This window comes from Chionomys nivalis, chromosome 3, assembly GCF_950005125.1.
Source record: "Chionomys nivalis chromosome 3, mChiNiv1.1, whole genome shotgun sequence".
NCBI lineage: Eukaryota > Metazoa > Chordata > Mammalia > Rodentia > Cricetidae > Chionomys > Chionomys nivalis.
In genome coordinates this window covers 63,348,440-63,364,810 of record NC_080088.1, presented here as the reverse complement: position 1 = coordinate 63,364,810, position 16,371 = coordinate 63,348,440, and the positions used below count along the sequence as shown (strand labels likewise).

At 47.4% G+C, this 16,371-nt stretch overlaps 1 protein-coding gene across 9 annotated transcripts in view; it reads right to left on the bottom strand.

The window, feature by feature from the left end:
* Acap2 (ArfGAP with coiled-coil, ankyrin repeat and PH domains 2) overlaps positions 1–15,964 on the bottom strand; it is a 120,196-nt gene extending 104,232 nt beyond the window's left edge. For 3 of the 9 annotated variants that reach the window (XR_009056800.1, XM_057763774.1, XM_057763771.1), the window contains exon 1: positions 15,623–15,962. Coding sequence is in view for 7 of the 9 variants with exons in the window: in XM_057763774.1 (XP_057619757.1) it covers positions 15,623–15,675 (53 nt within the window). In the remaining 2 variants the exon portion in view is untranslated. Of the gene's footprint in view, positions 1–15,622 lie in introns of all 9 variants that reach the window. The other 6 variants (XM_057763772.1, XM_057763775.1, XR_009056799.1 and 3 more) reach the window with 5 other exon arrangements.
* Positions 15,965–16,371: the final 407 nt, after the last annotated feature.

Sequence of the window (16,371 nt, the reverse complement as noted above, 5' to 3'; positions counted from 1 at the left end):
AGACAGCAAATGACTCAACAGGTAAAGGTGCTTCACCATGCAAGCCTGGCAACCAGAGTTCAGAGTTCAACCTCCAGAAGCTACTCCTCATGTGCACCATCCTCTGACTCCTCGTGTGCACCCTGGGACACAGCCCCACACTCATGAATGCACCGACTACGCTCTCTCCTACTGTGTGAGGATTGTTTCCCTGTACCTTTTGCCTACTGGTTTTGTTTAGCTTTGTGTGTGTGTGTGGGGGGGGGGTGACTGACAAGGTCTCTCTACACAGCTCCAGCTGTCCTGGAACACACTATATAGACCAGGCTGCTCTTGCCTCTGCTCCCAAGTGCTGGGATAAAAGGTGTGTGCCACCATGCCTGGCAGTACCGGGAACTCTTGAAGTCATCAATTTAATAAGCAAAAATCCCTTCCTTTAGTGTGTACAGGTTTTGATTTTTGATTTCTTAGTTTTTCTGCTCACGATTCCAAAGGTATGGTGACCCCTTCTAGAGAGGGAGATATCAAGTGGCAAACCCACTGCCCAGGCTTCACCCAACCTCGCTGCACTTTAACTTTCCTTCCCATGGCTTAGCAGTGGAAGGCAGCGAGTGATGGTCCAGCATTGGTCTCTGCCCCCTCCTGGCTAGCCGCCTAATACCCCTGCCAAGCCTTCCCCATGTGATGGACTGTGTTCTCTCAAACCGGAGTCAAAATAAACCCCTCTTTCTTTCCTCGAGTTGTCTTTTAAGGTATTCTGCTGTGTCAACAAGAAAACAGTATCAATCGCTCCCAACATGACTTTACCACCCCCAGTAAAGATGAAGAATATGGCAGGAGCACAGGTCTGTAATCGCAGCTATTCAGAAGACAGTTCAAGGCCTGTTGAGCTAGAGTAAATTCAAGACCATCTGTGCAAATGAGACCCTATTTCAAGATAAAAAGTCGAAACAAAAGCCTGAAGATAGAAGTTGCTGGTGAAGCACTTGCCTGGAATGCACGAGACAAGAGGCTCCATTTCCAGCGTCATACATACACACACACACATACACACACGGAGCGACTGTATTTCTCTGCCCCCTTGAGCTGGGTGGCACCTTAAAAGAATATGATAACATTAACATTGCTAGTCCAGGTGCATCTCTCAACCCTTTAATTTTCTCATTCCTTAGAAGCAAACTACTTTGAACATATAACTACACTAGCAATAACATGCAATAAGAGGCCCAGGTTACAGGGAGAGAGAAAAATGAGATGCCGGGTGGGAAGGACAGAGAAATCCAAGGAGGCCAGGACATCAGACACATGGACTGCGAGAGCCAGGCTGAAGTGGGTCTTCCAGCCTGGGCCATCTCAGGAGATTCTAGGGAAGATGAGTCAGAGCTGAGCCAGCCAGCCAGGCTCTTTTCCAAACCTCTGACTCCTGAATCATAAGCAAAATAAAAGGGTTGTTTTGACTCACTTTCAGTTGATTTGTTACACACAGCATCAGATACTCAGATGTGATTTAAAGTGTCTCTCCAAATCAACAATGTGCCTCACAAGAGGACCTGGTAATAGCACTACCACACTGCCTTGGGACGGCATGGAGCGGTACTCGGGAACAGAAAAACTAGGGCACGAGGCTAGCCAGGCACTTACTATGTAGCTCAGGATAGACTTTAATCCTGATCCTGCCTCCACCTCTCCAGTGCTATAATTTTGATTACAAAGTGATTATGAGACCAACCAGTCTTTAAAAACCACCCTCAAGCCTACATTTCATTAGCTGTTTGTTTGTGAGGTTGTTGGGGATGGTTGGAGGAGGGGTGAGTTACTTCTTTTTGAGACCGGGTCCTGCTAGATAGCCCAGGCTGGCTTGGAACTCACACTGCAGTCCAGCTTGACTCCGAACTCACTATATAACCAAAGTTGACCTCAAACTTAAGACAATGCCCCTGCCTCAGCCTCTCAAGGTCAGAGATTACAAGCATGAGTCCATGGATTTTTTTTTTCCTCTAGATATCTCACTCTGGTTCAGGTGGCTCAGGGACAATAGCAGAAAAGCTGTCTGATTTCCTAAACAGTTAGGAAAAACACAAGCCTGTATCAGGATGAAGGAAGGACGGTTAACCCGCACAAGCGCAGTTGAGTTGGCAGAGTAACGGGATGTCCTACAGTACTTTAGGATAACCAGATAACTATAGTTAGCAACATTAAACAATGTCAAATAGCTACTAGGGAAGACTTTAACTGTTCCCAACACAAAGAAATGATAAATATCTGAGGTATTGTGTATGCCAATTATTCTGATCTGATCAAATTTTAGTGTGTTTGTATAGTGTGTACACTGTGTCCTCAAAACACAATTATTAGCCGGGCGGTGGTGGCGCACACCTTTAATCCCAGCACTTGGGAGGTAGAGGCAGGCAGATCTCTGTGAGTTCGAGACCAGCCTGGTCTACAAGAGCTAGTTCCAGGACAGGCTCCAAAACCACAAAAAAAAAAAAAAAAAAAAAAAAAACAATTATTATTTGTCAATTTTTAGATAACACTATATATAATAAGGGAAATTGTATTAATTAGCCAAATAAACATTTTAACATTGAAAAATAGGATAGTGATAACCACCATATTACCTAAGCTTAGACCCTGTGAACACAGCTGCAATCTAGAAATATCAGTAGACATAAGTGGGGATGGGGCAGAGAGGGCTAAACGATATTTAATATCTCTTTCTACTATTCTTTCCTTTTGTGGTTGTAGTTTTATTTTGTTTCTTGTTTGAGACAGGGTCTCACCAGGTAGCCCTGGCTGGCCTGAAACTCCCTATGTAAACCAGACACTGACCTCAAACTCACAGACACCCCCCTGCCTCTGCCTCTTGTGTGCAATCATCATGCCTAGACTATTTGAATTTTTCTTTTAAAAGAAAAAGGCACCAAGAACGGTGGCACACGCCTAAAATCCCGGTGTTAGGGGATGGAAAAGGCAGGAGGATCTTAAGCTCAAGGTTCTCCTGGGCCCCATGGCGAGACCCTAGCTCCAAAAAACAGAGGGAGAAGAGCTAAAAGATGTGTTGCATTTACAGAGTGCTGCCAAAAGAAAGTTCTTTTACTTTGCCAGGCATGGTGGTACATGACCTCATCACAGCCAGGACAAGACCCTGACGCAAAAGCAAAAGAGTAGTGCGAGGAAGTACGGTGTTTTCTCTCTCCCTCTCTCTCTCTTTCTCTCTCTCTCCCTTCCTCCCTCCCTCCCTCCCTCCCTCTCTCTCTCTCTCTCTCACACACACACACACACACAAACATATTTGCATATGCACACACACACCTCTCTCACATATACACACTCACACACATGCACACACACACACGCACTCACACACTCACACACACACGTGCATACACACACACAACACCTACACAAACATAACCTCCAAAGCGCCGTCTCCTTGCATTTTCAACACTTTAAAGAAAAACTCAAAGGGACGAACTTTCAGTTCACAAAGCTGAAACAAACTAAACCCAAAACACCTGTAAGCTAAAAACCATTTTAGCCGGGCGGTGGTGGCGCACGCCTTTAATCCCAGCACTTGGGAGGCAGAGGCAGGTGGATCTCTGTGAGTTCGAGACCAGCCTGGTCTACAAGAGCTAGTTCCAGGACAGGCTCCAAAACCACAGAGAAACCCTGTCTCGAAAAACCAAAAAAAAAAAAAAAAAAAAAAAAAAAAAAAAAAAAAAACCATTTTAAAAAGAATGTCAACAGGAAAAGTTGTTTACTTACACATATTTCTGGCGAATGCCACAAAAACCAAAATGGTTAGTCTGGTCAGGTTTAGTTTCCTATGAGTAAATAAACTAGTGCATACTCTGGTCATAATTTGCTTTTTTTTTTTGTTTTTTGTTTTTGTTTGTTTTTTTGTTTTTCGAGACAGGGTTTCTCTGTGGTTTTGGAGCCTGTCCTGGAACTAGCTCTTGTAGACCAGGCTGGTCTCGAACTCACAGAGATCCGCCTGCCTCTGCCTCCCAAGTGCTGGGATTAAAGGCATGCGCCACCACCGCCCGGCGGCTGGTGATAATTTGTAAGACACACAATTAAATTGTTAATATTCCTCCTAGTGTTATCACCATCGCCCGCCTGCAGTCAAACATGTATGCCTGTCAGTTACTCCCCCTTCCCTGTGACGTCATTTCAGACACCTCCTCCTGCCTAGCCCTCCAGGTAGCTGGACCTATAGGCACAGGGAATGTGCCCAGTTTATATAATCCTTTTTTTTAATAATAATAAAAAAAAAAGCCCTTTACTGCTCTCCTGCAACTCAAAGGGGAATTTTATCAATCTACTTTGTTCTGTTATCCAAAGGGATATTGCAGCTGGGTGCTAGGGCTGAGGGTAGAGCACTTGCCAGTTTGCGTGAGGTCCTAGATCCAACCTCTAACACTGAAAGAAAGAGGAAAAACAAATCCCCAGCAGAGTTCTAAAACTACAGCTAGTACCAAATCCTATAAATATGATGCACGCCTACTTGCATGTTTAATTTACAAATTGGGCAAAGAAGCATAACCATAATAAAGTAGTATTAGGGCTAGAGAGATGAAATAGCTCAGAGGTTAAGAGCATTAGCTGCTCTTCCAGAGGTCGTGATTTCAGTTCCCAGCAACCACGTGGCGGTTTACAGCCGTGAGATCTGATGCTCTCTTCCGGCAGGCAGGCATACACGCAGAGAGAACACTATACATAATAAATACATCATTTTTAAAAGAGAATAAAAATAGAATTATCATAACAATACACTATAATAAAAGTCACGTGGCAGCTAGGCAGTTAAAAGCATTTGCTGGGCTTGCAGAGGGTCCATTTGGCAGCTCACAACCACCTGTAACTCCAGTTCCAGATGATCCATCCAGTGTCCTCTCCGGTCTCCTCAGGCACCAGGCAAGAACAGGGCACACACACATACATGCAGGCAAATGCTCACACACATAAAATAAAAACAAATCTTTGAACAAAGTCAACATGAATGCGCTCTCGGAGCACCCTCTTGGAGTCATGCTGCTTCCTGGGATGTGTCAGAGAGTTCAATGTCCGCATGCCAAGGCAGAAAAGACGGATGCCACAGAGGTGCTGGTAGTGACTACAGGGAACAAACGTCCAGAAGTTACGGTCCTCAACACTCGCTTCTATTGGGTTTCTTCCAGAACAGCCTAGTTTTGCCACTGAGGACTTGCTATGGATGGGGCCTTAATCCAATTTCTTCAACACGACTGAAAATGTGTCCGCGGTCTCTTCATCAACAGACGCACCCTCTCTGAAGATGTTCACAGTTCTCAGCCCCAACACAAACGTGAATCTGTGTGCCTGTCTCTTATCTGCCGTCACATGGCTTGGTGTGATTTGTTTCAGGGGATTACCACTGAAGTCTTCGTGTATGTTAAACACTGTCTGCCCTGGCACTTTGCACCCAGGTCAAGTTCCACCCACAAGCCTTCTCCCATTGTAACAGGTGCTTATTACATGTTATTATCTGTGACTTTAATTTTATTACATTTATTTGTTTATGTGTACATACTCATATGGAGGGCAAAGGCCAACTCAGGAGAGCCAGTTCTTAGGAATCAAACGCGGGTTGTCAGCCTTGGTGGCAAGTGCCTTTACCTGCTGAGCCATCTCACTGGCCCAATGTCTGCTGAGCCATCTCACTGGCCCAGTGTCTGCAACTTCCACCAGTTGAGAGGTGAAAGCAAAACTCACAAAAAAAAAAAAAAAAAAAAAAAAAAAGCCTTTTTGTAACCAGGTAAAGCAGCTCACACCTGGAATCCCAGCATGAAAGGCTGAGGCAGGAGGATTACTATGGTCCTAGGCCAGCAGAAACTACAGAGTGAGACTCTAACAAGAAAAAAATGAAGTGCCAGCAAGATTTCTCATCGGGTAAATTAGCAGCCTGACAGTAAACCAAAAACCTGAGTGCAATCCCGGAACCCACAGGACGGGCGAGAACTGACTCCCACAAGTTGTGTTCTGACCATCACACATGCACCAAATGTGTGATCCTACACACATGCACACACACATTCACATACATATGTAGACGCACACATACATGCACACACACTCATGTATGTATACACACACGCGCAAACACACACACATGTATACGCACACATGCGCGCACACAAACATACACACACATATGTATGTATACACACACGCATACACACATACATATGTATACACACACACACACACTCACATACCGTTTCAGAGTAAAGGTAGTTTAAGCGTCTTAAAAAGCACCCTGTAAGAAGGGCACAGTTCTGTGGCTATAGTCCAGGCAGTTTCAGGAGTTCTCACTGCTTTGTCACTTAAATGAATTGCTCTATAGTGAGTAAAGTTAGGGCCAGCTGGCCTGGGTCAGAAAAAGCATGGGATAAAACCGGACTCGCTGAACATAGCAGACAATGAGGACTACTGAGAACTCAAGAACAATGGCAATGGGTTTTTGATCCTACTGCACGTACTGGCTTTGTGGGAGCCTAGGCAGTTTGGATGCTCACCTTACTAGACCGGGATGGAGGTGGATGGTCTTTGGACTTCCCACAGGGCAGGGAACCCTGATTGCTCTTAGGGCAGACGAGGGAGGGGGACTTGGTTGGGGGAGGGGGAGGGAAATGGGAGGTGGTGGTGGGGAGGAGGCAGAAATCTTTAATAAATAAATAAATAAAAAAGAAGACTCATTCATATGGTTCTTGTTGTGGTAACCAAAGAGCTGAGTGAAACCACTTAGAGGAGGACGGATCTATTTAAGGTCCAAGGCCCGCCCACCATGCAGGAAGAGCACGCCAAAGAAGCTCATCACGTGACGTGACAGGAAGCAAAGCAGAGAGGAAGCTAGGTATGACCTTCCACGTTACACCCTCGTACCTACAACCAGGACTAGGTATGACCTTCCACGTTACACCCTCGTACCTACAACCGGGAACTAGGTATGACCTTCCATGTTACACCCTCGTACCTACTTCATCTACCTAGGTTCACGAAGTTGCTACAACCTCCCAAAATTATTGCCGTCATTTAGGGATCAAGCATGTAACACAAGCTTCTGGAGGGCACTTCACCTTGCCCCTGGCTTCCAAGAGTTCATGACAATCTTATGGTGCCAAATGAACTCAGTTAGCTCCGAGAGTCACAGTTCCAACCCTGCTCAAAAGAACAAAAGCAAAATGCTGTTATCTCCAGCATCCTGGAATCTACACTGCAGCTCGGTGTTTACCCTGAGAACTCCACACGATCAGCCTGTGTGGACTCCCACCCTGCCCCGTGTTGTCTACCCAGCCTCCCAGCCTTCTCTGTGAGATCTGGTTAGAAGTCTCCTTGACCCTACAACCAGGGTCACACGGATAATGACCAGTTCTGTACCAGCTGGAGTGGTGCCATCTTGGACCATGGCTGTGCTGGCCTCTGAGTTCCTGAGCAGCAGAGTACAGTGAAATGAATCATGGGAAAACAGTTTCCTAGGCTGCACGTCGCAAGCCCTGTGACTGGGTGAAGCTCTCATCCCAAGTGAAAGTTTCTTAATGAGTTTATGTGTTTATGCCCTTGAGCCTGCTATGGTTGGAGTCCTGGCCAATTCCCAGGAAGCCCTTAGGGCTAGCTGTAGTTGGTGGCTTCTCAGTTGTCCTAACCTCCTCGGAAACGATCCTTCTTCAGCAGCATCGTCACAGCAGCCTTCCGACCACAATGCACGTTTCTTAAGCCATTCTGTTCCCTTCATTCTCAACCCTCACTGCCTTTTCACTTAAATGGAGCACTTTATCGTGAGTGAAGTCAGTTTAGCCTGGCTAAAGGCAGCCAGCAATGCTAGGCCACCACTGAACCCTAAACGGCCTTAACAATCCCCTCGCCATATAACTAGTCCATCACTTTTAATTCAGTCTCCCACAGTCTCCAGCCATGAACAAAATGTAGAAGGGATTCTCAATAGCCTGTACTCCAGTTCCCCAAAGAAGCCTCCCTTCAGCCGGCAGCCTGCATTCTTCTCAGCTGTCTGGTCCTCTGAGCTCCCAGCACAACGTCCACTAACCTGCTCATAGCACGTGAGAGTTCTGTTAGCCCACTTCACCAAACTCTTCCACACTGCTCCCTCAGACCAGCTCCCAAAGGCTTCTGCACCTGTCAGGAGGCAGTCGTGGAAAGAGCCCTCTTTCTCTGGTACCAACGTTTGGTATCAGTCAGTTTCAGGTCACGGTGACTAAAATCACTGATATAAACACCAGAAGAGAGGAGGGGTTTGTTTGTGCTCGTGATTCCCAAGGGGCCATCCATGGCTGCTCAGCCCCATGTCCATGGGCAGAACATCAGAGTGATAGAAGACACAGTGGAAGCTATTCACCTTGTGACAGGTAGACGGGAAGCAAAGCCGGAAGGGGGAACCAGGTCTTTCGTAAGGACAACCTGAGGAACCTACTTCCATCCAGTCCCAATTCCTAATGTTTCATGACCTCCAAAACAGCCCTGCTGGAGAGGGACCGAACATTCCACACACAAATGAGCTTCAGGAGGATGGTTCACAGCCATACAGTAATATTGCAGGCCTTAGCAATCTCAGCGTAAAGCCAGTTTTTCCTTTTCTCATGGAGAATTTTGCCTTTTCCCATAAATGAAGCACTTTACAGTTTCCTTTGTCTAGATCTGACAGCACCACGGCTCTCACACTTCCAGCCCACTATTAAATAAGACAAAGACTGCTTGAACACAACACTACAATCCCACCCCGTCCATCTGATAACTAAGACCGCTGAGTGGCTGATGGGCGGGCAGCATATACAGTGAACACACTGGGAAAGGAAGTAGCATATCCCAGCTGGATGGAGCGGGACAGTGAGTGACTATTCACCACACTACTTGGAAGGGCGAATTTTAAAACATGACTTTTCGGGCCTAGGGACATGGTACAGTTGGTTAACTACTTGTGGCATAAGCATTGAGAACCTGATTCAGGTCTCAAACACTAAAGCAAAGGCGAGTGTGCCAACAAGCATCCACAGCCAGTGCTGGGAGTACAGAGACGGGCAAATGCTTGGGGTTCATTAGCCAGGCGGCCAGTTTAACCAACTCCATGAGCTCCAGGTTCAGTGATAAAGTCGCCTCAAAAAAAATAAGGTGGAACACACCCCGTCACAGAACAAAAATCAAGCTCTAAGGAGACCAGGGAATGCTGGCCCACAAGAAGGCTGAGGAGGAATTCCATCCATCGTCCTGCTAAGCCGGAAACCAGCCTCCAAACCTATGAGCCAGCCATGCAAGCTGTGCCCACGGTGCACTGTCATGGAGCAACCAACCAGCTGCTGATTGGACTTGAAGCCCAGGAAACAGGAGGGCCACCTCTGATACTGTGGAAAGCCTATGGCTGAGAGCGAAGAGGAGGGCCACTGCTACTGTTGTCTGCTAAATGGACACAATGTGGCCATCAAAGTGTCAATCAAAATAACTATGTTGATGCCTACAGAGAGTGCTGCGACTTGCTTTGCAGCAGTCAGTAGTAACTGTAGAGATTTATAGTTGGTCACAGTGATGAAACATCAATTGCAGAAATGAGGCCTTTGGTATCATCCCCACTACGGCTCAAGGAAGAAACAGAAAGATTGTTAAGAGCCAGAGGAAGGAGTGAGCAGTATGGATTGCTGACTTCGGGGATGGTATGGCTGTTACACTCTTCAGTGCAGAGCAGCTGGAATTACCTGCACAAGCGCGGGCACTGTCACAGAGGACAGAGGGGCTCACAAGATCCCACCACTCCCTGAGGACTTACACACAGTAAGTGGTTGCTGGGGGAGGAGAGACATTCTCTTCAGCCGTGGAGCCTACAATAAGGTGCCTGTGCGCCTGTGGGCAGCCCTAAGGGTCGCCAAAAGAAGACACAAGGGTAGAGAGGAGCCAGCTGTGAAAAGAAAGGAAGTGGAAAAGGGATACGGAAGGGTAGCAACGGGTGAGGGGCCAAGACAACTGAGTACATGTAAGACAGTAATGAAACCACTAACTCGTGGTCATATATAATTAATATATACTAATAAAAACTATAAGGTAGAGAGCAATACAGGAAGATTCCAACCCCATGGCCTTGAATGCATAAACATATACCCATACCTCTGCGAACACATAGACAACACACAAACACACAAAAAATAATCAAAATACAGCATAAATATTCTAGTCCATATTTTCTAGAATTTCCGTGTAGTATTTTCTACTTATTGCTGTCATTACACAATGGGGGTTGCATGCCGTGGCACACACATGGAGGTCAGAAGACAACTTTGAGCCGTTCCCTTCTCTCCTCCCACCTTTACACGGGCTCCAAGGAGCCAACTCAGGTCATCAGACGTGCGCACTTTACCACCAGGCTATCAACACGGCCCCCATTTAGTATTTTCTAGACCAAGATTCACCCAGATAACAACCCTTGGATGGATTTTTTTAAATTATTTTTATTACAAAGCCATCATTTTAAGTCTACATCATTAACAATGTCAAAATATGCAGCTAGCTTTAAATATTTAATACATTCTAACATTAATGTCTAATGTTTTGTTCTATGCCAGGTGGTGGTGGTGCACACCTTTAACCCCAGCACTTGGTAGACAGAGGCAGGTGGATCTCTGTCACCTGCTCTACAGCCTGGTCTACAGAGTGAGCTCCAGGACAACCAGAGATACACAGAGAAACCCTGTCTCTAAACAAACAAACAAACAAACAAATAAACAAATGTCTAAAAGCTTAGTAATTATGTTTGTATACGAACACTACTCGGTGTGAAAGCATACTGCACACGAACTTAAATGGCTCAGGTCTGGCTGCTCTTCCAGAGAACTGGGTTCAATTCCCAACACCCACACGGCAGCTCTCAACTGTCTGTAACTCAGCTCCTGGGGATCTGATACCCTCTCTGACTGCCATGGGCACCGGCTGTACTTATGCACAGACATACATTTAGGCAAAACACACACACACGCAATAAATAAAAATCTTTTCTTTTTTCAAAGTCTCACTGCATAGCCCTAGCTGGCCTCAAACTCACAATCCTTCTGCCTCTGGCACCCTGAGTACTGGGAATTGTAGTGGTGCCACCAACATGCCAAGCCTAGAAATTATTTGGATTACGAGTTCTGAAAATTCAAACAAGAAATTACTAACAATCCCAGGCACAAATTCAAAATTCAGTAAATATTAATTAAAATGTCTGCCTCCCAAATATTCCCTCTCTAAAAAAAAAAAAACAAAAAAAAAAAAACAAAACAAAAAAAAAACAGGTACACTTAGATACATTTACATTCTTGCAGATTTTTATAACAAGATTTTGACCTTTAAGCATTTAGACTGGTATTTTAAAAGCTAAAAATAGAACCCAAAATTATACAATGAAATGTGCCCTCCAATCTATTCAGCAAAAAATCAAAGTACCCAGCATTGGAATGAAAGAGAAAACATCGAGTTTATTCAAATTATGAAATTCACAGCAACAGCATCCTTTTCCCCCTACTTCAGCCATATCCCCTCATGTTTTCCCAGCAGTTTAGCAGGGAAATGAAGGTTTGAGTAGTGGTGAATCTTTTCCTCAACAATATCTGTCTTTTGCACTAAGTCTATAGCATCCAAATCAGTTACATGCAAATGCAGTACTTAAATGCCATAAGATTCATTTGGTGAGCCATGCAGAGGTGGTGCATGCCTTTGATCCCAGTACCTGGAAGGCAGAGAGAAGTGGATCTCTGTGAGTTCGAGGCCAGCCAGGTCTACAGAGTGAGTTTCAGGACAGCCAGGGCTACACAGAGAAACCCTGTCTCAAAAACAAGCCCCTCACAAAAGATTCATTTTGTGAAAGAATTTTTATTTTATAAATTTTATTATTTAAAAATTTGCAAATAAATAAAAGCATCACACACCAAAATTAACAGGACCCAAAATCTACAAAACTCAATGAACTTTTATACAGTTAAAATTCGAACATAAGATTTTGGTTTTGGTGGTAGATAAGTACATAAAACATCTTCAATACTGAAAGTATAAAATTTAATGAAGGCTCCACAGTTTCTGTTCTGATCCCCCTACCCCCGCTTGGTTTTTCGAGAGAGGACTCCTCTGGGTATGTAGCCCTGGCTGTCCTGTCCTAGAACTGGCTTTGTAGACCAGGCTGGTCTCAAAATCAGAGATCTGCCTGCCTCTGCCTCCCTAGTGCTGGGAATAAAGGCGTGTGCCACCGGGCCTTAATTTGTTTCCTTTTTATTTTCTGTGTGTAGATGTTTGACCTGCATGTATGTCTGTGCACCACATGTATGCCTCATGCCCAGAATAGGGCACTGATTCCTGGAGCTGTAGTTACAGACAGTTCTGAGCCGACACGTAGGAGCCAGGAATCGAGTCCAGGTTCACTGGAGAGCAGTCGGTGCTCTTAACAGCGGAGCTGTCTCTCCAGCCCCAGTGTGAGTAAAGGGGAAATGGTTTTAAGGGATTAAAGTCAGAGACCAGCCCTCACGATGTCTCTCACTTTCCTTGATAGTAGTGAATAGCAGAGTATGTGTATATGTGAGTGGTGCGCAAGTGTGTTTGCATATTTATGTAGATTGGTGTATGTATGTCTAAGCACCCACACACATATGTGTAAAGGCCAGCTGTGGGTGTTCCTCCATCATTCTCCACCTTATATATTTAGGTAGGGTCACTTGATCCCAGAGCTCTGATTCAGCTCCTCTAGCTAGCCAGCTTGTTAGTCTAGCTGGCCAACGTGTTCCAGAGCCTCCATCTCTGCCTCCAAAGCGCTGAGATTGCCAGCCCAGCATTTACAAGTGTGCTGGGGATCCACACGATGGTCCTCGATGACTGAGCCGTCCCCTAGGCCCAGGATCACACTGTCTGTGCTCCACCCACTGAGTTGTCTCCTCGGCCCAGGATCACACCGTCTGTGCTCTACCCACTGAGCCGTCCCCTCGGTCCAAGTGACAGGGCTTTTGCTAAGATGTCTAAACTAGCCACCAATTCACAATCCTCCTGCCTCACTGTCTGATGGACATATAGGCATCAGTCACCCACCCCCACAGCTCGCAGATTCTCTATTTTGATATGAGTTCCAATAAATTCACATACACTCTTAAGTCAATTTTATCCAGTATACACGTGATGTGAACTAATATTAAGGAAATATCCTATTCAGATACAAGACAAATCTACACAATAGTAGAGACCCAGAAAACTACAACTATTATGTGAACAAGGGGCTGTCAACTTCTTGGCACTGTTCTCTACTGTGAATCTAAACGAGGCCCCAAAATGAATACAAGACACTGGAGCTCTTGGAACCTTGGTCTCTGTTCCCAGTTTCCAGCCGACAATAACTGGAATGCCAGCAGCTAGATACGCTAGAAGTCTCTATCTACATAAAATAGGGCAAATATTACAATCAAGTTGAACAAAAAAGTTCACCACGTCACGCCATAACAACCTGGCATCTCTAATTCTTCTTTTATATTCAATGGTTACTTTAAAAAGAAAGTGTCATGTGACATGTAACCAACATCAAAGGCCAGCCGCCTACCCAAAGCACTTCCCTTAACTTGCCTTTTTTTTCCAAATCAAATTTATCTGAAACTAGGGAAGCACAAAGCTTACAGTCTCTAAAAAGAAAACAAACAAACAACAACAAAAAAAAACTGTCGTTACTTCCTGTGAAGATAAAGAACTGATGGTTGGGGAGACCGCTCAGTGGGTAAAAGCGCTTGCCACACAAGCCAAAGGAACTGAGTCTGATTCCCCAAAACATATGTTTATAAAAAAGGTACCTCACTATACCTATAATCCCAGCGCTAGGGAGACAGAGATGGGCGAATCCCTAGGTACTGCTGGCCAGCCAGTCTAGCCAAATCAGCAAGCCTGGGGTTCAGTGAGAGCTGTCTCAAAAGACAAGGTGGGAAGTAACCGAGGCAGACACCCAGTGACTACCTCTGGCCTTCACACACACACACACACACACACACACCTGCGCGCACACACACACGAACATATAACACACACAAACGCAAACAGCTGAATCATCTAAGCAAAACTTTCATAATAAGCAAAACTTCCCAAGGTATTATTTTACAATTACTTCATTTGCTGCCCAGTCAGGAGAGCTAACCTCCATGGCTGCCCTAAACAACTTGTTTGGGTCTCCAGGGTCCTTCAATTCACCCAGAACATAAAACTGTCAAAATCTAATGGCAACAACAGTAACGAAACCAAGTGCAGAGCTGTGTTTGCTTGCAACCACTAACGTCAAATAAAACTTACGTCTAGAAAAGAGCAAAGACAACGTGTCCTTAAGTTTCCTCTAAGTTCCCTCATTCTACACATCTCCTTCCTCTTCTTGGAGAGGAGAATGGGATGCCAGATTAACAGTCAGAAGGCTGAGAACAGCTAGTTCCCGGAGGGTTCAAGAATTTACAATGCATATTTGGCAGGGAGCTCGGTGGGCGCACACGCGCGCGCACGCACGCACGCACACACACACACACACACACACAATGCTCAGAGGAAGTTTTCATAAAATGTCACTATGTAACAGAAGTTTTAAGGACTTATTTAGGCCTAAGGCCAGCCCTATCCAGTACACTGTAAACCACAGCCTAGAAAAGCTCCATTCTCCAAACCCAGAGTTTCCGATAATGCTCGAAAGGGAAAGAGCACGGATTCTGGACCCCTTCAGTACTGCCGCCTCTCACGTGGAAGGCAGGCCAGCCCATGTGAATCCAAATGCCACCACATCAGTTTTGTGACAGATCCACTGGGAGCATCCGACTGTGATCCAGGGCCCTCCGGGCCGCGGGAAGAGGAACACAAATGCAATCTTCGGGGCCCTCCTACTTCCGTTCTCAAAGCAGAAACGCTGTCTTGTCTAACCTCTCAACCCTGCACCTCTTCCAAAAGCTTCAACCGAAAGCAGAGCAGATCGTGGCGGTCAAGAGTGGCTAGAATAGGTGGTTCAACAGCCCCTCCAGCCCTGACTCTGTCGAATCCGCCGCCGAAGCTTCCCTGGGGCCCCTGCCCCCTCCTCCCCCGCCGAGGGCCGCTGAGAAGCGGGAAGAGGAACTAAGTGACCCGCAAGGATGCCCAGAAAGCTGGCGTGCAGGGGGGTGGGGAGGTGGGCGCCGACGCACAGCGGAAGGAAAGGGAGAGGAAGAGCGCCAGAGAGGGACGCGATTTTAGCGATGCGGCGGTGCCCGGGCTCCGGGAGAGGCGACGGTGAGCCAGGGCAGAAGAGGCGACGTCCCCTCTCGGCCACGCCTCGGACTGCGGGCGAAAGGCTGCGGCCCGCCCCGTCGGAAGGCGCGGACTGAGGGCCCGCGGTGCTCCCGGAGCTGGCTGGAGTGCCCGGGGTCGGCGGTGTACCCAGGATCTGCGGGTGTACCCGACAGCCAACGATGCACCCAGGGTCGGTGGGTGCTGCCGGGAGCTGGCGGGTGTTCCCTGGTCAGTCGATGCTCCCGCAGCCGGCGGGCACTACCGGGGCCAGCGAATGCTCCCGGGTTGACGAGTGATCCGGGGTTCAGTGGCCGCTCCCCAAGACCGGCTCTCTCGCCCCGCCGCCGGGAGAGGCGGCTCCGGGAGGCACCGGGCGACAGGGCAGGGTTACCTGAAGCGGGGCGAGTCCTTCAGGCACTCCTCGAAATCCACCGTCATCTTCATCTTTCCTCCGCCTGGCCTCGCAGGCGACGCCGGAGGAGCAGCGGGAGCTGCGGGAGTGGAGGAGCGGAGGAGCGGTGGCACCGGGGATCTGGGCGGCGTCGGCGGGCGCTCGGCCGCCTCTAGCGCTGCGCGGAGCTGCGGAGGGCACCGTGCACCCTGGACATAGCAGCCGCGAAGACTGCAACAGCTCGGCAGGCCCAGGCGGCCTCTTCCTCCGCCCCAGCTGAGCGCCGGCCGGGAGAAAACGCTCCGGAGTGACAGTCGAGGCCAGCCAGCCACCAAGCCGCGGCCACGGGAGAGGCTTCCGGCAGCACCGCCCGCGGGAGGTGCACGGCCACTGCGACAGCCAACCGCGGTGCCCCGGTGTCGTTAGGCGGGATGCGCGGGTTGCTAGGAGGCTGGCCACGCAGGCGCCCTGAAAAGGAAGACAGTCACGTGGCCTGCGTCGCTCAGCCCCCTCCACCCCCCACCTTTCTCCCTCACCCCTCCCTCGGGTCTGAAAGGAAGATGTGCTCTTTAAAGCAGCTTTGGCAGCAGTCTGTAGAGATCTAAGAGCAGAAATTATGACAAGGAAAGGATTAGACTAAGCCTTTCAGTTTAGAGAAACTGAGGCCAGGAGAGGCGTGAGGGCACCTTTGATAACCTTTCGCGTATTGCTAACACCGCTTAATGATTTGGAAATTGTTTCTACAAACA